We start from the raw sequence: 24,365 nt of genomic DNA on the forward strand, positions 1-24,365 counted from the left end.
TTTTCCTTCTCTTGTGTTTCCTGCCTAGAGAAGTTCCTTTAGCATTTGTTGTAAAACTGGTTTGGTGGTTCTGAATTATCTTAGCTTTTGCTTATCTGTAAAGTTTTTAATTTCTCCATTGTATCTGAATGAGATCCTTGCTGGGTAGAATAATCTTGGTTGTAGATTTTTCCCTTTCATCACTTTAAATATGTCCTGCCACTCCTTTCTGGCTTGCAGAGTTTCTGCTGAAAAATCCCCTGATAACCTTATGGGGATTCCCTTGTATGTTACTTGTTGCTTTTCCCTTGCTGCTTTCAATATTTTTCTTTGTATTTAATTTTTGATAGTTTGATTAGTATGTGTCTCGGCGTGTTTCTCTTTGCGTGTATCCTGTATGGTACTCTCTCTCCTTCCTGGACTTGATTGACTATTTCCTTTCCCATGTTAGGGAAGTTTTTGACTATAATCTCTTCAAATATTTTCTCAGACCCTTTCTTTTTCTCTTCTTCTTCTGGGACCTCTAAAATTCGAATGTTGGTGTGTTTAAAGTCCCAGAGGTCTGTGAAACTCTCCTCAATCTTTTCATTCTGTTTTCTTTATTCTTCTCCCTGGCAGTTATTTCCACCATTTTAACTTCCAGCTCACTTATCCGTTCTTCTGTCTCAGTTATTCTGTTATTGATTCCTTCTAGAGTATTCTTAATTTCAGTAATTTGTTGTTCATCACTGTTTGTTTGGTCTTTAGTTCTTCTAGATCTTTGTTAAATGTTTCCTGTATTTTCTCCATTCTGTTTCTGAGATTTTTGATCATCTTTACTAACATTACTCTGAATTATTTTTCAGGTCGGTGCCTATTTCATCTTCATTTATTTGGTCTTGTAGGTTTTTACCTTCCTCCTTTGTCTGTAACAAATTATTTTGTCGTTTTATTTATTTTTTTTCCTTTTTTTGATGGGTGGTGTTGTATTTCTTTCTTCCTGGTTGTTTGGCCTGAGATGTCCAGCACTGGAGTTTGCAAGCAGTTTGATAGAGCTGGGTCTTGGTGCTGAGATGAGGATCTCTGGGAGGCCTCACTCTGATTGATATTCCCTGGGGTCTGAGGTTCTCTGTTATTCCAGCAGTTTGGACTCAGAGCTCCCACCACAGGAGCTTGGGCCCGAACTCTGGCCTGGGAACCAAGATCCTGCAAGCTGGTCACTCGTGGTTCCTCCCATCCCCTTAGGTGTCCATGGTCCCCCACCGGTGCCTGGTAGGTGCCCTACTTGTGAGGAGATGTGAATTCCACATCCTTCTATTACGCCATCTTGACTCCACCCTCTGTTTGTGGATTTTTTGATGATGGCCATTCTGACTGGTGTGAGGTGATACCTCATTGTAGTTTTGATTTGCATTTCTCTATTAATTAGCGACAAACATTCCAAAATTTAGTAGCTTAAAATCAAGAATTTCATTATCATTTTGCATGGATCCAAGAGTGGACAGGTTGTGGCTGGGAGGGTCTCACTTGGGGACACTCATTCTGTTGTGTCAAGTGACTGCTGAAGGTGGACCCATCTGTAGGCTTCTTACTGCCACGTTTGGCTCCTGGGCTGGCATGGTGGAACAGTTGGTGCTGGCTGTTGTCTCTCTATTCACATAGCCTCTCCACGTGATCAGCTTGGGTTTCCTCACAGGATGGTGGACCCAGAATGGAGATGCAATGCTTCTAATGAAAGAAGTTCCAGAATATTACCTCTGTCATACAAGCTGCTAAGGCCAGTCCAGATTCAAAGGGAGTGGAGGAACAGACTCCTCCTGTGGATGAGAGTGTGGCGTACGCATACAAGTAAGGAAGAAAATGATGGCAGCTATCTTGGGGTCACACCACTATAGTGTTTCTCACTGCTCACTTTACTTCCCAATATAGAAGGCTTCTGGTACTATACAGTATCATTGCTTCGTTAACACAAACACATCTATCAGAGTTTACTGAATTTTATTAAACAGGTAATTAGGTTATTTAAATTTCTTTTTTAATTCAGAAAGCCTTGGTTGGATTATTACATAGATGTTTTCAAGGATTTTAGTGATATTTGGGAAATTAGGATATTTTCATAAACTGGAAGTTACTTTTTCCATTTTGGAAATAGAAGACAGGGCTCCATTATCCAAAAATTTGCCATCCAGCATGTTTTCAGGAATGAATTAGATTCAGATAATGAGGATTACTGTTTTGAAAGGACAGAAATATACTTAAATATACAACAATTATAAAGTATAATGCCAGTGTATTCATTTCTTGAAAAAACATTGCAGAATATCTTAAGAAACCAAGTAGTTGATTAGCATTTATGATAGTTATTCTGTTATTGATTCCTTCTAGAGTATTCTTAATTTCAGTAATTTGTTGTTCATCACTGTTTGTTTGCTCTTTAGTTCTTCTAGATCTTTGTTAAATGTTTCCTGTATTTTCTCCATTCTGTTTCTGAGATTTTTGATCATCTTTACTAACATTACTCTGAATTATTTTTCAGGTCGGTGCCTATTTCATCTTCATTTATTTGGTCTTGTAGGTTTTTACCTTCCTCCTTTGTCTGTAACAAATTATTTTGTCGTTTTATTTATTTTTTTTCCTTTTTTTGATGGGTGGTGGTGTATTTCTTTCTTCCTGGTTGTTTGGCCTGAGATGTCCAGCACTGGAGTTTGCAAGCAGTTTGATAGAGCTGGGTCTTGGTGCTGAGATGAGGATCTCTGGGAGGCCTCACTCTGATTGATATTCCCTGGGGTCTGAGGTTCTCTGTTATTCCAGCAGTTTGGACTCAGAGCTCCCACCACAGGAGCTTGGGCCCGAACTCTGGCCTGGGAACCAAGATCCTGCACGCTGGTCACTCGTGGTTCCTCCCATCCCCTTAGGTGTCCATGGTCCCCCACCGGTGCCTGGTAGGTGCCCTACTTGTGAGGAGATGTGAATTCCACATCCTCCTATTACGCCATCTTGACTCCACCCTCTGTTTGTGGATTTTTTGACGATGGCCATTCTGACTGGTGTGAGGTGATACCTCATTGTAGTTTTGATTTGCATTTCTCTATTAATTAGCGACAAACATTCCAAAATTTAGTAGCTTAAAATCAAGAATTTCATTATCATTTTGCATGGATCCAAGAGTGGACAGGTTGTGGCTGGGAGGGTCTCACTTGGGGACACTCATTCTGTTGTGTCAAGTGACTGCTGAAGGTGGACCCATCTGTAGGCTTCTTACTGCCACGTTTGGCTCCTGGGCTGGCATGGTGGAACAGTTGGTGCTGGCTGTTGTCTCTCTATTCACATAGCCTCTCCACGTGATCAGCTTGGGTTTCCTCACAGGATGGTGGACCCAGAATGGAGATGCAATGCTTCTAATGAAAGAAGTTCCAAAATATTACCTCTGTCATACAAGCTGCTAAGGCCAGTCCAGATTCAAAGGGAGTGGAGGAACAGACTCCTCCTGTGGATGAGAGTGTGGCGTACGCATACAAGTAAGGAAGAAAATGATGGCAGCTATCTTGGGGTCACACCACTATAGTGTTTCTCACTGCTCACTTTACTTCCCAATATAGAAGGCTTCTGGTACTATACAGTATCATTGCTTCGTTAACACAAACACATCTATCAGAGTTTATTGAATTTTATTAAACAGGTAATTAGGTTATTTAAATTTCTTTTTTAATTCAGAAAGCCTTGGTTGGATTATTACATAGATGTTTTCAAGGATTTTAGTGATATTTGGGAAATTAGGATATTTTCATAAACTGGAAGTTACTTTTTCCATTTTGGAAATAGAAGACAGGGCTCCATTATCCAAAAATTTGCCATCCAGCATGTTTTCAGGAATGAATTAGATTCAGATAATGAGGATTACTGTTTTGAAAGGACAGAAATATACTTAAATATACAACAATTATAAAGTATAATGCCAGTGTATTCATTTCTTGAAAAAACATTGCAGAATATCTTAAGAAACCAAGTAGTTGATTAGCATTTATGATACAGTAACACTTTTGTTTACAGGATGTGTGTGTGTATATATATATATATATATATATATATATATACACACACACACACACACACACACACATACCTTTGGTTAACTATGGTTATTTCTGGGGGTTGTTTTTCTATTTTGGGAGCGGATATTTTACAGTGATTTTTGTATTTTTTAAAGAAACATTATACTTACTAAAAAGTACATGTAATTTATATTTGCTGTTTAAAGAACAATGATAAAATCATCTTGGTTAACTATGGTTATTTCTGGGGGTTGTTTTTCTATTTTGGGAGTGGATATTTTACAGTGATTTTTGTATTTTTTAAAGAAACATTATACTTACTAAAAAGTACATGTAATTTATATTTGCTGTTTAAAGAACAATGATAAAATCATCCTGTACCCTACCATTCAGTTTATAAAGTAGAGAATTATCTCTGACTTCACCAAGATAGCAGAGTAGGAGATCCCCAGCCCCCATCCCTCCACAAAAATCAATAATTAGACAGCTATCCACAAACAAAAACAGCTCTGGGAGAGCTCTGGAACCCACTTGAGAAACTTCAGCAACCCAGTGGAACAAAAAAACCTGAGAATAACCACACAAAAAGAGAAGGAAGAACATTTCCTTTCACCTCCATCATCCTATCCCCCAAGGCTGCATTCTTGGCACCAAGGAAAACTCCCCAGCTGGAAAGAGTTTGCCTCACAGGGAAAGGAAGAGCGGGGTGAATGACCAGCTTCCCCAGCCCTTTGGAGTATTACGTGAAGGACCCACTTCAGTCACCACCTCCAGAGACCAGCAAACCTGAGACATGACCCATAAAGTTGGGTGGGAACAAGGAAGAAGTGCACGGGCTCCAGTGTCAGATACACAGTGAAAGAAGCCACTGCTCCCAGTGACGTGTCCTGCAGATGAAAACAGCTTTCACTACTGAAGAAACCAAGGGCCAGCACAGCCACCACAGATGTCACTGGGTTTTTGCCCCCCGGTATTCATGTTTGCTGACACCAGCCACCTGAGTCCCTCCCCACTCCCCTGTCCCTCCCACCCCAGCAAAAGCCCAGGATCCTCTGTGGCTGCATGAGTACCAGACGCCAGCCCAGAGCCCCCAGCTGACCTTGCTGCTGTGTGTGCTCTCTGGGCTAACCCCTCCAGCTGTGTACCTGCGCACTGCTTATCTGACCTCCACTACCATGTGTGCACCTGTGACCAGGTCTTACAGCCATGGAAGTGCATGCTGATACCCAAGGCCTCCACAGCTGCTTGTGGTCCTGGATCTGGCCCTGTCTTCTGTCACTGGCCTGCACCACTAGGCTCATCTGCAGCAAGCCACAACTGCATGCCTCTGGCCCAACCTCCATCACTGGAGAGACTACGCAGCCACAGGAGGGTATGCTGACAGCCAGGGTCCCCACAGCTGCTTGTGGGTCTGGATCTAGCCCTGTCTCCTATCACTGGCCTGTACCACTGTGCTCACCTGCAGCTAGCTGCTCCAGCTATATACCACGTGCTACTAGCCTCACTCCTGATGTCAGGCTCCACTGCTGTGCACCAGAGATCAGAACCAGCAGCCATGGTAGGGCACACTGACAGCCAGCACCCTCACAGCTTCCAGTGCACTGCAGTTGGCCTTAGCCCTTACTGCTTGCCCTGCCTCCCACCAGTGTGTGCAGTGTGTGTGTGTGTTTGCAACTGGCCCCTGCCACTACCCAGCTACCTGCAGCTGGCTTCCTAAACCTGAGTGTGTGCACACCACTGGCTCCAGCCACTACTGCTGCCTGCCTTAGTGCCTAACATCTGAACTGGGAGTCACCACTGAGAACCCCAAAAGCCCTTGTGGCCTCTGAAGACATCCTTCCCCCTGCAGCATTCACCGAAGACCATGCAGTTGAGAGGGTGCCTACTCTTACCGTTCAACATATTACTGGAATTCCTAGCCAGAGCAATTAGGCAAGGAAACGAAATAAAAGGCATCCAAATTGGAAGGGAAGAAGTAAAATAGGCTGTTTGCTGATGGTATGATCTTGTTCCCAGAAAAAATTTAAAACTCCACCGAAAAATGTATACCTTATAAACAAATTTAGTAAAGTTTCAGGATACAAAATCAACATACAAAGAATAAGTTGCATTTCTGTACACTAACAATGACCTACTGGAAAAAAATTAAATAATCCCATTTATAATAGCATTAAAAAGAGTAAAAAAAAATTTAGAAATTAACTGTGGAAGTGAATGTTCTATATAAGATATTAATGAAAGAAATTGAAGAAGACACAAATAAATGGAAAGATAGCCCATGTTCAGAGACTGGAAGAGTGAATATTGTTAAAATGTTCATACTACCCAAAGCCGTCTATGGATTCAGAGTAATCTTTACAAAAATTCCAATAATATCTTTCACAGAAATAGAAAAACAATCCTAATTTTCATATGGAACCACAGAAGACCCCGAATAACCAGAGCAATTCTTGAGGAAGAACAAAACTGGAGGCATCACACTTCCTGATTTCAAACTATTACAAAGCTATAGCAATCAGAACAGTATGGTATTGGCATAAGAGCAGACACACAGATCAACGGAACAGGATAGAAAAGCCCAGAAATAAACCCACACATATCTGGTCAACTAATATTTGACAAGGAAGCCAAGAATACTCAATGGGGAAAGGATAGTCTCTTCAATAAATGGCTTTAGGAAAACTAAATATCCACATGCAAAAGAATGAATTTGAACCCTTATCTTACATCACCAAAAATTAACTGAAAATGGATTAAAGACTGAAATGTAGGACTTGTGACCCTAAAATTCCTAGAAGAAAACATAGGGGAAAAGCTCCTTTCAGAAGGGTTGTATTACTTTACACTTAAACCAGACATATATGTAAATACTTCATTATTTTTTTCATCTACTTCATATTTTAATTTGTTGCACTTAATTTTGAATGTATACATATATGGGTACATACCAATCTTAGTTGATAGTATATAAAATTCCCATGGAGGAGCACTTAGGGAAAAAACTCTTTACCCACATAACATTATGCATTAAGATAACCCTTAATGGGAACTGATCTAATTTCTACCTATAAAATAAAATTTTGCTGGCATTAGGGAATATTTATTACTCAATGGAAAAGCCACAGTATTTCATCAGTGTACTCAACTTACATAATGCGCAATTTGTGGAGTTATGTGGAATGAATTTGGGAAAGGATTTATGCTCAAATATTACTTTTTTTTCCTTTAACTTTATTTATTTACTTTTTATTATCACAGTTTGGCACAGAGAATACATTTATTCAATTCTTTCCTGCTGGAAAGACCATTAATTTTTTGGCTTTCTCTTGTAAAGAGACCTAGGAATGACAGTATGAGGAAGGAATTAGGAATCAAGGAAGGTTATTAAACATGTCCCGTGGCCTCTGGATTTCCATGCACTCCATAGACAGAGCGATTTACACAGGAATTAGTTTCGATTGCTCAAATCTAATATTACCAGATAAGTCGCTAATACAGTTTTGCCTGGGGAGAATCCCTTATCTTTGCTTTTTTCTTTATCTCTTTGATAATGTGAATGTGGCCAGATGCATTGTAGCCATAGAAGAAACCATCTCCACCCTCTGTTTGCTTCTCTTCCTCAGCCTTCAATAACCTCAGATTTCCCCATCCTGAAGAACCCCTTGCTCGCCCCTCCTGTCTCTCTCAGAACAGTGCTGTGTAGTGGAGCCTTCACTCTCTCATCTTCCCTCACTCAAGTCTGACTTACTCCGGCCCGCCTGGTCTCTGCATTCAGCATCACTGAACTCCTGCCTTAAAGGTCACTGATGACATCCTAATGACCAAATCAAATGGCCATTTTCTTTTAGTTTTAAAATAAGAATTGTATATATTTCATGTGTACAACATGATGATTTGATATACATCTACATAATGATTACTGCAGTTTAGCTAATTAACATGTCTTCTCACATAGCTACTTTTTGTGTGTTGGATGAGAGCACCCGAAATCTACTCTTAGCAAATTTCCAGTATGTACTACAGTATTAGTAACTATAGTCATCATACTGCCTTTATACGTTTTAGGTATTTCTTTAATACTTAGAACAAAATGGCATATGACCCAAATGTTGCCATTTTGTTTTTGTAACATCTCCCGTGCCTACTTCCCCAAAGGATCGTGTGTTTAGAACCTCTTTATGATTCAGTCTCATTGGTGTTTTTGTAATGGAAATCCTTAGGATAGGACCTATGACAAAGCAATCTTTATACCAGCTTATAAGCTCTAACAAGTAGTAGTATAGTAAGCCTTCAAAAATCATACCCTATCATGATGAAAATGTTTCCTTGTCATTTGGGTGACATCAGTGATTGATTTCTAAATGAGGAAATATTTCTAAAATGGTCCCCTAGACCAATTTGTATTTGAGTTGAGTGGTAGCCATAATAATTAATCATTTATGTCTCCCTCCTTTTCTTTCCTTCCTCTCTCCCTTCTTTCCTCTCACCACACAACTTCCTCTTGTCCAGATTTTCAGTTGTTTCCATATTTTATTATAAATACAGGAACTGGAGGAGAGATCTTAAGTCATGCTCTGCTCTTAGTAAATAGGAATCATTTTCCTGTATTTTATGGCATAAAAACTGGATGCTTAAAGAAACTCTGCTGTTCAGTGCAAAATGTTCCGTCAGAGCCGGAAAAATAGCATTGATTAGTGATGACTCCAAACCATAAACTTCTACTGTAGCAATTTTGCTACTCCTTTTGAGTTTATAATTTTTAATTCCCCAGATTTTTTTAGTCTTATAAGAAACTTGTAATTTGTTGGTCATAATCCTAAAGAATATAATTTTATGCTGTAAGATAAACACACATATATTTACATGAAAGTAAGCTGTTCTCCCAACTAATGTGCCCAGGTAGTCTATGGAGGTGGATATATTTTGGATACACATGCATTTATGAATACATACACACACACACACACCCCTCAGAGAAACTGTCTCCAGTAATTTGGAATAGACTACCTCATTGCTACTGAAACTTTCAGTGACCCAGAATTTAAGTTTAAATAGTCATTAACATATATCTGCAGTTCTCTTTCAAAAAAAGTCTTGATTTATGTTAGAATCAATTTAGCTTTTAACAAAATATTTAGATGGCATTATTTGGTGGAATTTTAAATTTTTCTATAAGAAGACTTGGAAACACAATAATTTAAGGCAGTTTAAAAATATTTATTCCTTCAAAAAAGTATCAAAGTATAAGTATTAATCTTATATTTATCACCCATACATTTTTTTTCTGTTTTGTATTAGAACCAAACTGATGGGAAGCGATTTCCAGAAGTTTCTTAATTCATTCCTTGTTTTCCAACTGAGTTCTAATTAAGCTGTTGTCAGAACAATGGTTACCTAATTTTTGAAAAATGGTAAAGCAGAAAAGCTTTTCATATCTGTTCTCAGTAACTTGGTCCTTAACTTCCCTGATAAAGAAATTATTATGGTTGTGTTATAGCTTTGTAGCTATAATTTTATGTACTTTTGATTAGCAACATAGTGAAAGGTAGAAAACAGTTCTATTTTAGAAGATAATTTTTCACGTATCCTGTGAGCATTGACATCTTTTTTGTTTCTTGGCAAAGCATTCTCTGTAGTCTTTCCTCAAAGTCCTTTTTAAAATAACCATTTTCATATTGATACTTTTAGGTGAAGTTTCAGCTCAGGTCCTGGAACCTGCACTGCTCAGACTGAGAGTATGTATTCTATAACATAGTAATAGCTCACTGATATTCTTTTATGTAGTTTTTCTTATCAAATTCCAGGTGATGTCTTTACTGAAATTATAGTAGTTTGGAATGCAAGAGTCCTCTTGGATATCTGATTCAGTGATGATTTATTTTAAATAATTTCCATTACATTTAAATTTTTTTCATGTTATATGTAAACTTTTCACTTCTCATTTTTCTTTAACACCTAAGTCAAATAAAACTGATTAGAATATAGTGATATAAACATGACCATGAACAATGCTTGGGAAATAATACAGATACTTATTATGTATATGAGTGTGTGTGTGTGTGTGTGTGTGTGTGTGTGTATGGATGTTTAGCACTTTCTTTTGATTTCAGTTTATATTATATGTTTAACAGTCTATGTACTTTTTCTGGAGAGTGAAATACCATTTCCAGTTGGGGGGAAGTAAACTCATTTTATTAAACAGTAGGATGTTTGTGGAAAAAATAATTGTTAGCTATATCCTGCTCTTTTAATATCTGGTAATCACAAAGATATTAGGATTCAAGAAAACCCAGCAAAGGTTGCAGACTTTTTGAAACCTTAGAGATGTGATGTCTCTAATAATCATTAGGTGTGTTGAACATGTTATTTTAGAGTACCTTGTAAAATATTTTTCCTCTAATTGAAATCCATTGCTACTACTTGGGTGGTTGACAGAGATTCTATAGTGACCAAAACATTTGTCTGGTCTTTACTTATAGATGGAGACTATTTATTTTGGCAAATATTTGTTTATTTTCCTTGTTCTGCAAGAATAACAAAGAAAATATGCCCTTGATCATCTTGGTCTTGTAACAAACCAATGATGGTCCCAGCCTCCATTTTATGAATTTAGTGGTTCAACCCTTTGACTGAATGACCTATTCATAGGGTTTGTGGGAGTTTATGATTAAAGGGAAGAGTGTAACACTGATTCCTTCTTTCTCTCCTCCCTCTAAGGAGATCATATTTATTATACCATGAAGGTGATGAGAGAAAGTATAGCATAACGGATAAGAGTGTAAGCTTTGGGACGAGACTGCTTTCAAATCCAAACTCTACCACTTACTGGCTGTGCCATCTTAGGTCACCTTACCTCTCTGATCTTCTGGTTCTTCTTCTGCAAAGTGGCACCAAAGAGAGTATCTATTTCATAGGAATATTTTTAGTATGAAATGAGTGGACATATGTAAAAAACTTAATGCCTGGCACACAGCTAACAGCAGCAGCATGATGATGATGATCATTTAATAACATGGAGGAAACTCATAGCACCTTTCTGAAAGAAGGAAAAAGACTTGTAATATGCTTCCTTCTTTCTGTGATGCAACCAATAACATTTCAATACCTCTGGTCTTTGCGTCACCTGGTCTAAGGGGTCCTTCTTCTGTTTCTCCAATTTTTGAAGTGCCAGATCTGTATCCTAGTAAGGCAGAAGCTCCAAATTTGATAATAATTTTAGTTTTTTTCAACTATAATCTTGTTTTCCTTTTTCTTCTGTCCAACTCTTTAGAATTTCTGCAAACCAAGTAGATTGTCTTTCAAAACAGAACCCGTTGAGTGAATTGAGATATTCTTTAGAGTAAAGCAAGTTTGTGGAACATAACCACAGGAGAAATGAATCTGCTGTAACATGAGTGACCCACAACATGAGTGACCTAGCTTGAACAAAAAGATAAGGGACCCTTTCCTCGTGTATACATTCCTCTCAACACAGGCAGCTTGATCTCTGCTGCTTTCTCGGGGCATCACCACAAAGAGAACCTAGGGAAGGTAGTCCAGGCACAAAGAGGCTTGCTTCATTTCACAGTTCGGAAGCTACCTGTCAGCTCAGTTGGGAAGGAGGAAGCCATTCATTTTGAAGGGATGCCTAGCACTCCTTTCTTTATCCTGTTCCAAAGTCCTTTCTCTCTCCTGCCCACACCCTTTTCAGCACAGCTTTATGCTCTCGACTTGCATGTATCTTTAACTTTGCACTGAATCATGTCTGAGGCTTAGCAAAAGAATTCTGGATTTTCCCTCCTGAAGGTTTCATTCAGGAGTCAGTGTATGGCTAGGAAACCTATATTTAAAAAAAGAAAAAAACTCCCTGGAGGATTGTACTATCTCTGGCCCATAAACTAGCTTTTGGAACCACAGGTCTAAACTTCTTCCAACTCTCAGCTGAAAAAGAAACATCCTGTGTCATCTTCCCTTGAGTTTTACCACGGGCGCACTGTTGATACTGAGTTGCGCTAAATGTGTTGCTTGACCCCAGGCAACTGAGGCTTTGAACGCCTTTAACCCAAGGAATAATTAACATGAGAAATAGAGGTTGTAGGCCAGTCCCACTGGGGAGCTAATAGGGCCCAAGAGCACCCTGATGTGCTGGGGGACTGGGTGGGGATCTTGATGCCTCCAGCCTAGTATTTACTGATTAATTTGTTTGTTCAGCAGCCAATTAAATGATTATGAGATCAAAGAAGTTTTGCTGGGCACAAGGGATCCAAAGAGTATAGTGGAAAGAGTACAGGTTTTAGAATCTGCCAGATGTTGGTTTGAATCACTGCCGAGCTATGTGATCCTGAGCTGTTTTCTTAACTTCTCTAAACCTATTTCCTCATCGGCAAAGTGAAAATAATGCTTACCTTGCGGGCTGTCATAAGGATTAGAAATAATACACACGAGGCACCTCATCTGGTGCTAGAATTGATTTAGCATGTACATGCCAGGTATAGTATCTGAAACTTGACACACATTTTCTTTATCCTTTACAGCAATGCTGAGGTGGGTACCATTGATATTATTAGTTCAGAAATAAGAAAGCTAAGCCTTAGAAAAAGTAACTGATCCAAGATCACTAGCTTCTGAGAGGCAGAGCTCTGCTTTGAATCTATGACTGACTCCCAAACCCATGTTCTTAACCATGTATCCTAGAAGCCTGCCTAGTCCAGTGTCATGTGACTCACCCACCCCTCCAGGCTAGACCTGGGAGTGACCTATCCATGGACTGGCCAGGCATCCATGACTCTGTAGTTTAACTGAGGGGGAGCGAGGCATGTTGAGTTCTTCTCTTGGGAATATGCAATTAAGGCAAAAGAGATTGAGGCCGTTATAAGAGGGAGGTAAGCTGAAAGGTCATGGGTTTATTCAGGGCCAGGGCTGCCTTCATAAACCATGTGTAAGCTGGAGTTGAGGGCAGAAGCCATGTGGAGCCCAGGAAAAACAAGAGAGTTCGCTTGGTGATGGATGACAAAGACCCTATGGTTTTGTTTCCTGACCACATTCAGTGTTCGGATCTAGCCCAGACATCTTTGCTCTAACTCACCATATTAATTGAGATAAATTTGAGTGACTATCTGTAACTTAATTTTTAGGAAGACTCTAACCAGTACTCTGTGGCACATATTGGCATTACATTGTAGCTATTTGTAATTATTCCCAAACTAGTAGCCGTGAAATATAAGCACACATAAAATTGCAATAAAAGGTGGTGAATTTTTTGGTGAGGAAGGTTCAAAGTGCAGGGCCACAGAGGAGGGGATGCAGTTATGGAGGCTGGAACATGCATCCCCTCACGTCACCCTGTGTTGACTGTCCTCAGGTAAGGGCTGCCACTTAGGTGAGCCATAGCCTGAACTGATAACCCATGCTCTGACGTAGCTGCCATGTAGAAACCATTACTTACATTCTTCTTGCTTGTAAGTATGTCTTCAAGTTCCAAATTGTGTTGAATCCAAATTAAATAAATGCTTGCCGTATGATGATAGTCCTAAATATCATTTCTTGGACTTTTTTTTTTTCATTTAGTTAACGGTTATTGATTGAAGCCCAAGATGAAGGGATTAAATCGTCTTATTCAAATGGAATTATCTTAAAAGGTACCTTCCGTTATAGTACGAAGTCAGCTTTGGAGCAACTTGGAATTCTTCTCTGGTTATCCCATCACTCCTAATCAAATGACATCAGTATCATTTTCTCTGCAAAACCTGATTTTTTTTTCCTGACTTAATTTAAGAGTGGCAAATGAGCCTGATTGTTTTCTGCAAATTTTAGTTATTTTGAGTAAATTCAGGGTGCATAGCTGCATGACATTCTAGCAGAACGGTTTGAATGCTTAAATTTTTTGATGATGTTCAATTGCATGAGAATGTGTGTGAAGCACTTCCTGTGCATGGTCCATAGCAGGAATGTCCACCAATCCACTCACCCCACCAAGACATTTTATAGATTGCATCTTGATAAAAGGTAAGGAAAAGAATAAGCAATGAGTCAATGCAGTGTATATTTAGAGAAAGTCTCTAAGTTACAGATAAGTTGTCATGTATGCTGTATTAACAGTTCATAATGGGTTTTCAGTTATGATGAGGCCATGGCTTTTGCTCATAGGACTCTGTCAGAGTAATATTAGCCATCTTCTAATACTTTTCTGTCTTTCTTGAAAAATAACTCTATTGCTGTGTTCTTATCCAGGGACTTTTAAAGCTGTAAAATTATATAGGAGAGAAATATTGAGACCTGGTTCCCAGTCCAGCTCTGCTGCTAATTAGCTGTAGGAACTTGGATAGGTCACTTGGGTTTCTCTGTGCCTGGCTTGCTTCATTTCTAAAGCATTTAGCAGAGTTGCACTAGAGCAGAGGGTAGTAATGTCGGGTATACTTGCTGTCTCTCCACCCTCCCCAACATGGTCCACTTCCTGAGGCTGGGAAGCCAACGTGATCAGAAGCCTTGCTCAGGAGTCACCACCTAACAATCAGCTTTTGTACTTGATATTAAATCTCTGTGCACTTCCTGCACCAGAAGATAATGACAATCATTTTTAGATTTACAACTCTATTCTTATAGATAAGAGACCTAAGAGAAAAGGACCTGTTCTTTGCAGGTACTTTATGTTAACTTTCCCCGTAAGAAAATGGGAACCTGGGTTTGTGAATAATGCTTTTTTCCCCTAAATCACTGTTTGAATAGCAGATTTCATCTTTATTTTCTTGTCTCTTAGCCTCCTTTACCTTCAAACATCTTTTTAATAGAAATGTAATTACATTTTTCCTCGTGCAGCATTTGGATCTTGCTACCTATTCTTTAGTCCACCAGAGAGCTTACCATTGGCTAAAAAGAAAAAAAAGAAGACCTTCAGTTGGGGTTAAAAGAAAGTATTTAAGAAATTAGAGCCTAAAATCTCCCCATATATATATATATTTTTAACCAGAGATACTCTTACAGTAAAAGTGAATTATTGCCCCCTTGTGGTAGAGTTATATATATATTTTTCACACAAATGAAATTTTGGACAGTTTGATTTTAGTTTTCACTACTCTGAAACTCTTTGTCCTTGACAGTGAACCTAAAGCAGTTACGAAAAGAACTTGAGACATTTTTGAAACCACCTCTTTTTGTTTATTCTCACCTATCTTAAACTCCATGGAATCTTGTCTAAACTGATTTTTTTTTTCTTTCCTGTTTGAGGTACCAGATTTCTAAGAACTTAAGTTAAACAATTCAACTGGAGTGATCAATGTTGTATGGAACAAACCTAGATATTATTCAGGTTACTTCTCTGTAGTCTTTACTGCTTCAAATGGGTTGGTAAGGGCTTGGTAATAGAAATTGTATCTTAGACCCGAAGAACAATAATTTTCTCCAGAGCTATACAATGAGGAAATTTTGAAACACCATGTGCAAGAAATCTTAGTGGTGATACACTTAATTCATAAAGGTTCAGGTCATCCTCAGGATTAGCTTTCCTCTTCCATTTTCATCAATTTGAACAATGAAACAAGATTTTTTAAACCAAATGGGACTTCCTTTCAGCAAAATAGGCAACAGACCTCATGCCTACTAAAATGTCTTTGAGTAGAGGCCATTTTGTACTCTTCTTTTTGCGACAAAAAATATGGTAAAATTTTACAGATAAAAGAACAGTAACACACAGTCAGAATCAGCTTATTGTACTACAGCTTACAAATTAGTATAAATCTGCATAGGTAGTAAGTATTCTGATTTCTGAATGACTTTCATGTTTGTATGTTTAGAGAAGCCCATTTTGTCAGTTATTTTTTATTTTGGATGGTTGTCACTCTCCACCAATAGCCTTGTAAGATGAACAAGCTAACTGGTAAGCTATCTCCAGATTGTGTATAGATTTTGAAAGCACATGCTCTTTTTTTGTCTTTTTATAAAGATGAAATGACTAAGTGACCACTTGGAAGTTTCAAGTTATGACTTGAAATTCAAGATGTCCAGTAAAGTTTCCTTAGTAGGTGGCTTCTTATTTTTCAACACTATGACATTTATTGGTTTGTCTCTAGATTATTTTTTTCTCAAAGAAAATTTGATCACAGTCATCAAACAACTATTGAACAATTTACCAGTCCTTTAGAAAGACAACGGTCTCTCTCTGTGAAATGTTTTTAGTAGAGTGTAGTTTTGAAAAACCGGATAGATGTTATTTAAAATGCCAATTAAGGAACTCTGTACTGTAAAGGAGCCAAATAGGTTCATTTGCTTTACTCGTTCTAGCTCACTGTCTCTGACTCTCCAGCTGATGTAAATAAATAACCATCAATATGTTGTTCTGAACCACTGTGAACAGTGGAAAGATTTTTATCTTGGACTTTGTAGAAAATAGAGGGGTAGATCCCAGGCATGCTCAACATATTTGCCTACTTGGACACCTTTCTAGATACAAGAAGCTTTGTGAGCCAACATCCATTCTTAATGTCTAAAATATTTAGGTTAGTAGTTCTTAAACCTTCATGTGTTAGATGCAATTGTGATTGATCCCTCCACGAAAGAACCTGCCTACCACCACAGTAGGAATGCTTTTGATTTACAGGCTTTTTCTTATACCCATTTATGACAAGTTTTAGGGACAAGTAATAGTAGTACTCTTGGGAATAAATTTAACTGTCATGGCCTTAAAATACAAAATACTTCAATTCATAGCTGAAAAGAAACTTTATTATTTCTGTAATCATAAAAAGAAGAGGTCATAAAAAATTGTAGTCGGACATTTAGGTAATTTACAATTCTTCCAGAATTATAGTAAACATCTCTATGCAGAAATCTCTGTTCAACTTCAGGTTATTTTCCTAGGATAGATTCCTAAATCTGAGTCAAAAGCCAGATGGCTTTTCAAAAAGGCTGTATCAATTTTATTTTCTCATAATGCATCCTGATGCTGTCTTACCATTTTCTCACTAGCTTTTTACATATTTTTACTTTTAAGAATCTTTGCGGTGGCAACTCATCTTAGTTGGAGGTTTTAAGTATGAGATTTGATTCTTTAAATATATTTATTAGCGATTTTATTTCCTTTATGAATTGTATTTAGGTCTTTTGTGTATTTTTTGAGCTTTTAAAGTATTTTAGGAATCAGCTGGCATTTTTCCAGAGAATTATCAATCACTCTTAAATAAATAAATCTCTATTGCTACTCATTCTTGGGCAAAGTAAAGTTGCTCATACGAGAAAAAGAAATAACCCAATTACTATTTATTGTCTACATCTCAGTCCTTGTGGCTTTAGATGTGGAAGCAACCTTATGTTTTGCCTCCAGCACATCCTCTGAAGTATGACAAGATTCATCGAGTTAGTAGTTACAGACTTCTTGCCCTCAGTTTTAGCTGCTTTGAAGGATGACTGGAGGTGATTCCCTAGTCTCCATGGTGAATTTCATAAATACAGTGAAGCCCAGGTTTCAAGTCAGCATCACAGACTTAACCATTAAAATTTAGTAAAAATTGGTACTCGTTTCAGGTGATTAGCCTTGTCATCATAGTTGTGGCTATAACAATGGTAACTATAGTTAATTACATTTGCATGATGTAGCTTACTTTGCTCAGTTTTGTGTGTGTGTATGTGTATATGTTTGTGTATGTATATATAGAGAGAAGCTTTTATCTTTCTCCACAGTCACAGCTACTGAATTTATTCTTCAATTTTCTTTCATTGTATTTACCATTAGGAAGTCTTTCTCAAAGCACTTAGTAATCATAACGCAAACCCTAGACAGCCTTTGTACCTTACTGCTGAACGTACAAGAACCACTGCTCCGATGATAAAAAGACTCTTACCTAAATCTAGTGAGAGGAAAAATCATTTGAAGACCTTCCTTGAATCGGGGAGCTTATGAAAGAATGAAATTCATGTCTAACTGGCAGTGGAGTCAGTATTTTCACAGCGTCATGTAATTTGTAAGTCTGCCTGATATCTTGGTTCAAAATGATCTGTCCTATTCCTGATTCTAAGAGCAGCAATCTACAGGTGGATGTTACAAGTATTTCCATAAGGAACTGTTCACCTTTTCCTGTAGAAGAGTTGACAGGTTTTCCTGTTGGACCATTTCCACATGTGTGCAAGTCAATGTCATTATGTTGGTTAGAGTGTGGCTTTGATAGCATCTTTCTAACTTTGTTCATTTTGATAATAATCTTGTCTCGCTAGTGATAGTTTACATATCTTTTCATCCTAGGAACACAACTTTTTCACACGATGCCTCCTGACTTTCTAGTGAAAGATAATTGTAGCATCTTCATCCTATAAATGTAGAAACTGAGAGTCACAAACACAATGTATTACCAGACATCTCAGTTACAAGACTGCCTACCTACCAGGTTTCCTTCCTCTCAGAGAGGACCTTTCTCTATTAAACCACATTGTTTTCCTTAAAAACTGTTATATCTGGGCCAGTCATTTTCTTGCATTCATATAACAGTGCTGTAAAGATTTGCTCTGTAGATCAGATTCTGCCTGATCTTGAAGAGATTCTCCCAATAGTAATTTAAGGCCACTGCATTCTTCAAGTACTCAGGACAGTGATATGAAGAATTTTTCATTGGAGTTGGACATAGCTGAAGGCTGACAATCTCCTCATAAAGCTCACACCTTTTCTGCTCATCCTGGGCAGTATATTTGCCAAGTCTTCTCTTGTGAACTGAGACGTAAGAAAGTTAAGTCCATGGGTTGAATTACTCTCTGGGTGACTGGCATCATATTTGCCCTTAAATGCTCAGGGTGAATGTACTTGCTAATGTGGAACAATCTGAAAGTACACAAGTCATTCTCTGAGTCTAATTTCATAGTCACAGATGTAAAGAAGTTAAGTGGAAACAAATTAGCACACTTGTATGTCCAATATAACTTATTTTCAAATATATAGATAAGAATAGGGATATATATTTCTGTTAGCCTTAATCTTACCAATTCCTTATATTTGAAAATCGTAGTAGAGTTCAGAAGAAACTGTGTGCAAGACCCTTTTCATACTCTATGTTAGGTTATGTTTTAATATTTTACTACTTTGAGTTGGCTTAAAGTCCAAACAACCTACTATGGACCACAAAATATTTTCAGTTAATTTAGAACTATCCATGGTCAAGTCTTGGCTAATTGTCTTAAGCCTTTGGTATTTGCAATATATCCTACGTGAGATGTGGGGCTGACCAAAAACCAAACCAAGCAGTGAACAAATAGCACAGAGATGTCATTTAAAAGAGACATCTGAGGAAAAATTTTAGGGTTGTAAAAAGGTCTCCCAAAACATCTCTAGTTGGAACCAGTACCATAAAACTTATCGCCAATGGGATAATCTATAAAATAAGTTTTCAGAAGCATTTCTGAATTTTTTGTCCCAATATGAACTGCTTTATGCAAATATTGAGGAATTTCTATTACACAATGTTCTATCAGCCAGCAAACACAAAAACTACTTGATGTTGACAATTACATCAGAATAATATATTGATATTAGGTAAATGACATGAAATTAACCTTTGAAAATGAGAGTTTGCAGTCACTTAGCATAGATTTGCTGTTAGTGAAGGAGTACACGTCTAACATTCAACTACATAATTTATACAAAGAATTGAAATGGTGATTGGGAAAGGTTTTCTTTAAATTATATTCAGTATATTTTTATCTTAACAGAGCACACTTTAAAATCTAGGACTGTTTGCATTATTTTTTCATTTAATTGTATTTTGTTTCTAAAAGAAACTCCAGCCTTTAAATAGATGAAACACAAACTGAATTTTTACATGGTAGTCAGCAATTTTTTTTTTTTTAACTAAGGATTTTTTGGTTATTTTTTGAGAGGAAATATAGAACTAAGAAAACCTTCCTCATAAAACTTTATAAGTGAAACTTCTTTTTAAATATGCTATTTTATGTTAAGTATTTCATCTCTCTGTCCTTATTAGGTGTGTCTCATCATTAGAAACAGTGTTACTAAATAGTTGTAACTTTACAGTCTCTTTGACTAATGATGCCTTGGACTAAAGTTTCATTGGGTAGGATTAACTACGTTTTAAGTTGGCAAAGTGCCATTATAACATAATGCCAGAATTTAATGAGAACCAGAAGTTAACTTCAAGGACCTTCATAATTTAATACGAGGCATGCTTATATTCTTATTATTTTACTGTAGTGTCCTATTAAAAATAAGTTATTCTTTTTTATCTTTCTTCTTGTGATAAAAAGTTGACCTCAGCAAAGTTTTACTTATTGAATCTAGGGTCTTACGAGTAAGACTTTCCCATCCTCAAACAAGACAGACCCTTTCCGATCAGAAAGAGCAGGAATGAGAAGCATCTCCCTTACTTCAAAATCTCATGGCCTCCTTTAATCTCCTGTGACTCTGGTTTCCTATGGCTCATATCTATCTTCCTAACCTGTGGTCTGTTTCTTTTCCATGTCTTATATCAGCCACTTCTCCATTGCCTGGATTGAAAAGCCGACCAGCTATATCCCTGTAATGAAAGGATCTTGGGAATATTGAGTTTCTTACGTGTGGGAAGGATGGAGAGCATGGATTAGAACGGAATGTTCTATTTGTGGTACTGATGACTGCGGTGTCTGATAGCTAGGCCTCACAGGAAGAGAAAGCTTAAGTTTTGTGGAACTGCATGATAAAATTGGAAGTAGGGACAGGTAGAGGAGGAAGAAGAGCTGACAGGAGGATTCTTTGTAGTCTGTGAGGAAGAACCTTCCTGTCCTGAAGGTGTACAGCACCAGACTTCTAATGCAGATGAACTTTCAAGCTCTTTTCAGTTCTAAAAATCCCATGATTCCTATGTGCTTAGAATCCAAAGGACCTAAAGCAAATGCCTATATTCCTTATTCTTTTTTCTCACAGTCCTACGTAGACATACTTGCAAAAGAAATGCTGAGACCTTATAAAGACTGGAAACCATACCACAAGATGGAAAAAGTAAAATACCGCAGAAGCAAAGGGAAAACTGCATCCCAAAACTCCTGATGGAGGAAAACCTCAACTATTTAGCTGTGGTCTGTGCTTCCTAGTGGCTAAGGCAAAGAGGGAAATAGGATAACAGGGTGTGATTTTCTGGTAGTAAAACACACACCTATCAGTTCTTCAGAAATAAGCATTTTTCTTGCTCTCAGTAAGACCAACTTGCCTAGGAGAGTTGTATAAGAAGCCATAAGCCACATAAAAATGATGTCCTCATGAATTTTTATAGAAAATAAAGTACTCCACATATGTCATTTCATTTATTGGCCTTTGGAGAACACTGAGGGAATAATGTTAAAAGCTAGACGTTTTCTTCTCCCGTGGGGGCAGGGAGAGGGGCGTTTGAAACTTCTGGTATATTTACTGTAGATAGATGCTTATTTTCTTTTGACCCACTGACATATGGAGCAGTAGAAAGATGTAAAGATGTCTAGTAAAGGGTAGCATTGTTAAAAGGAGGAGGGGATACATGGAATTTCTGTGGCAGAATGATATTTGCAAGACTGATCAGGCCGCTGGGAGGTTTTTAAATATGCCAGTTCCCTGTAACAGGAAGATCAGTCTCTGTTTGAGACAGCATATCCAATTTAGTAAATTATTATTATTCCGTCAAAATTAATGTGAACAATTTTCTCTTTGAGGCTGCTTTTTCCATAGGTGATGTTTTCCAGATGGGCTTTGTATAAAACTCTTAATGTTTTGTGTTTTCTTTCCTAGAGAAAGAGCCTTTTCTGACATGTCTTCATTTCTTTCTCTTCCCCCTGTTGTAGGGAAGAGAGCGCCAAAGGCAAAGGAGAGAAAGAACAAGAAGAAGAAGAAACTGATAGAAAGAGCCCAGGAGCAACACAGCGTCTTCCTAGCTACAGACAGAGCTAACCAGTAAAATAAAAGACACGGGGTGGTGTGTTTTTGTTTGTTCTGTTTTTTTTGTTTGTTTGTTTGTTTGGGGGTTGTTTTTGCAAAAGTGCACAGAGCTGCTCTCCACTCCCGGACACTGGTGGGCTGATTTGCGCTGCTCGGACCAGTACCTGTTCCCAGTAACGTTGTGAGAGGAGGAGCCACGAGCGTGGTCTCTGTGTTATTTATGCTTTGATTTGCATCTGGAGACTGAAGGCGGGAGCTTGCGACCTGCAGCAGTGGCAGCAGGACTAAGTGTACAGCATGTGACTCAGCTCCCTGTGTGCCCCCAGAGAGAGCCACCCCTGGTCCCACAGAGGGGCAGGAGGTGTGAGGCTGCAGACCCCCCCACTGGAGAACTGACTTGTGCATATTTATGGAAAGACAGCGCTTGGCAGGCAAAGTGCTATTTCACTTGTGACCTTTATTTCTCATATTGTGCATTTTCAAGGATCAAGGTATGTGGATATCTGCTTAGTGTTACCACACGTGGTTCTCAGCATCTGTTACCTTCCAACTCTTGTGCCCGGAGACTGCTTTTAGCTGGGGTTCCGCTGCAGGAATTCCCGTTCAGTTTCACAGCAGCTTGGATGTGTACATACTCTGCTGGGGCTACATATAAACCTCTTATTTACTGTATTTATGCTTTCTTCTGTGCAACAAGTCATACCTGATTAATATTATGTCACTTTGTTTCTAGTGGTTCCTAACCGTTGTCTGGTAAATGACTGTTCTAGTTTTGCGAATTGATGAATGTTTTTCTGCCCCTTGAAACTTAACTTTTCTTTTCTTTGTGGGCTTATTTCTCATTGTAAGGATAGGATAAGCTAGTTTGTACATAGGGTCAAATGGCCCTTGTCAGAGAATTTGAATATCAATAGACCTTCCCTACTCCTCACCACAGCTAAAGCATGAGGCCTCTGGCAGTCAGAAGCCCAAAGTCCCTTTGAGTCTAAGATGTGTTGACTTTATGAAACACAACTGAAAACATGAGAAATTACATGCAGTCACTTGTAGTACTCATTATGCAGTTTCACAGGTCAACTAGAGAATTTTTCAAACTTTTAATTGCAAACTTCAATATGTATAAAGCAGTTCCTGACTTGCAATGACAGAGCATCTACCAATATTCTTAGGTCAGTGTAGAAATTACCATCTTATGAGACCATGCATAGAATTGGTGGAGAAACACAATAAATTCCTACAACTGCTGGTCAGATCGTAACAGGTCTCCTCTGAAGCAGAATTTCTTTCTTATCCAAGACAGAGAGGAACACTGTGGAGACTTCCCAGGTGACTTTCAGAGCAGTTGTTACAAAAACATCACTATCCACTTGGGGGAATCAGTTCTTAGAGAGTTTTGAATTGGCTTCTTCCAAAAGCATCACTATCTTCCTGGATGATCCAGAAGAAAATTAGAACAAAAAGGAATGGCTGTAGATTTTTGAGGAAAAAAACAAAGCGAGGTAAAGCCTTTTTCTCACCTTGCATTTGCTAAACTACCTCTTCTGTATTTTTGTTTAACTTTTGAGTCAAAAGCATCTTACCAATAAATATGAATGTCAAATACGTCATTATGAAAATGCTATGAGATAATAAGCCATATATGAATGTTGTATACAACTTTAGGGTTTGCATTTAATCCTAAAGTGTTCACCTCCTTTCACATCTATTTACACTATATTCCTATTTACTAAGTGGGGAGGGGGCTTCTTTATATAGTGCTTCATCGTTAATAAGTCAATACCTGTTCTGTTTCTGGGATGTTCTTTTAGTGCATTAAAAAAATTCAAAATTATTCTTTTGGAGATACTATTTTCTTTAGAGATGTATTTAGGGGAAAAAAAGCAATATTTAACAACTGTGCCCCCAAATATTGCTCCTTAAAAAAAACAGACAAATTTTTAAAACCTATGTTTGTAACTACATCTAGGACACTAACTAGTTTAGCTATAAATTGCACTGCAGCAGTGATTAAGAGTGGGGATTTTATTTTATTTTATTTTTATTTTTATTTTTAACATCTTTATTGGAGTATAACTGTTTTACAATAGTGTGTTAGTTTCTCCTTTACAACAAAGTGAATCAGTTATACATATACATATGTTCCCATATCTCTTCCCTCTTGTGTCTCCCTCCCTCCCACCCTCCCTAAGGAGTGGGGATTTTAGAGCCACACTACCTGAGGTCTAGTCTGGACTCTGAGGGTAGCCTGGGGCAAATTATTTCATCTCCCCAGATCTCAGTTTCCTAATCTGTAAAATGGAGGCAACAATATTACCTACGTTGTAGGGCTATGTCTTAAAGACTAAGTAAAATATGTGTAGGGTTGTGTCTTAAGGATTCCGTTAGGTAAAATGTGTAAACTACGGTCAGCACAGCATGGTATAAACTAAGCAATACACAAGTTGTTACCTGTTACTCTTGTTGCCTCTGTCCTTGGCTATTTATTTCAAAAATAATTCTCCCTA

General features: G+C 38.0%; 1 protein-coding gene across 3 annotated transcripts in view; it reads left to right on the forward strand.

Moving 5' to 3' along the window:
• The window catches only part of RSPO2 (R-spondin 2), a 158,326-nt gene extending 134,634 nt beyond the window's left edge, over positions 1 to 23,692 (forward strand). For 2 of the 3 annotated variants that reach the window (XM_024129960.2, XM_007103430.2), the window contains one exon: positions 21,768 to 21,889. In XM_024129960.2, coding sequence (XP_023985728.1) covers positions 21,768 to 21,880 — 113 coding nt within the window. In that variant the 3' untranslated portion in view covers positions 21,881 to 21,889. Of the gene's footprint in view, positions 1 to 21,767 lie in introns of all 3 variants that reach the window. The other variant, XM_007103429.2, reaches the window with a different exon arrangement.
• Positions 23,693 to 24,365: the final 673 nt, after the last annotated feature.

This window comes from Physeter macrocephalus, chromosome 15 (genome assembly GCF_002837175.3).
Source record: "Physeter macrocephalus isolate SW-GA chromosome 15, ASM283717v5, whole genome shotgun sequence".
In the NCBI taxonomy this organism is placed as follows: domain Eukaryota; kingdom Metazoa; phylum Chordata; class Mammalia; order Artiodactyla; family Physeteridae; genus Physeter; species Physeter macrocephalus.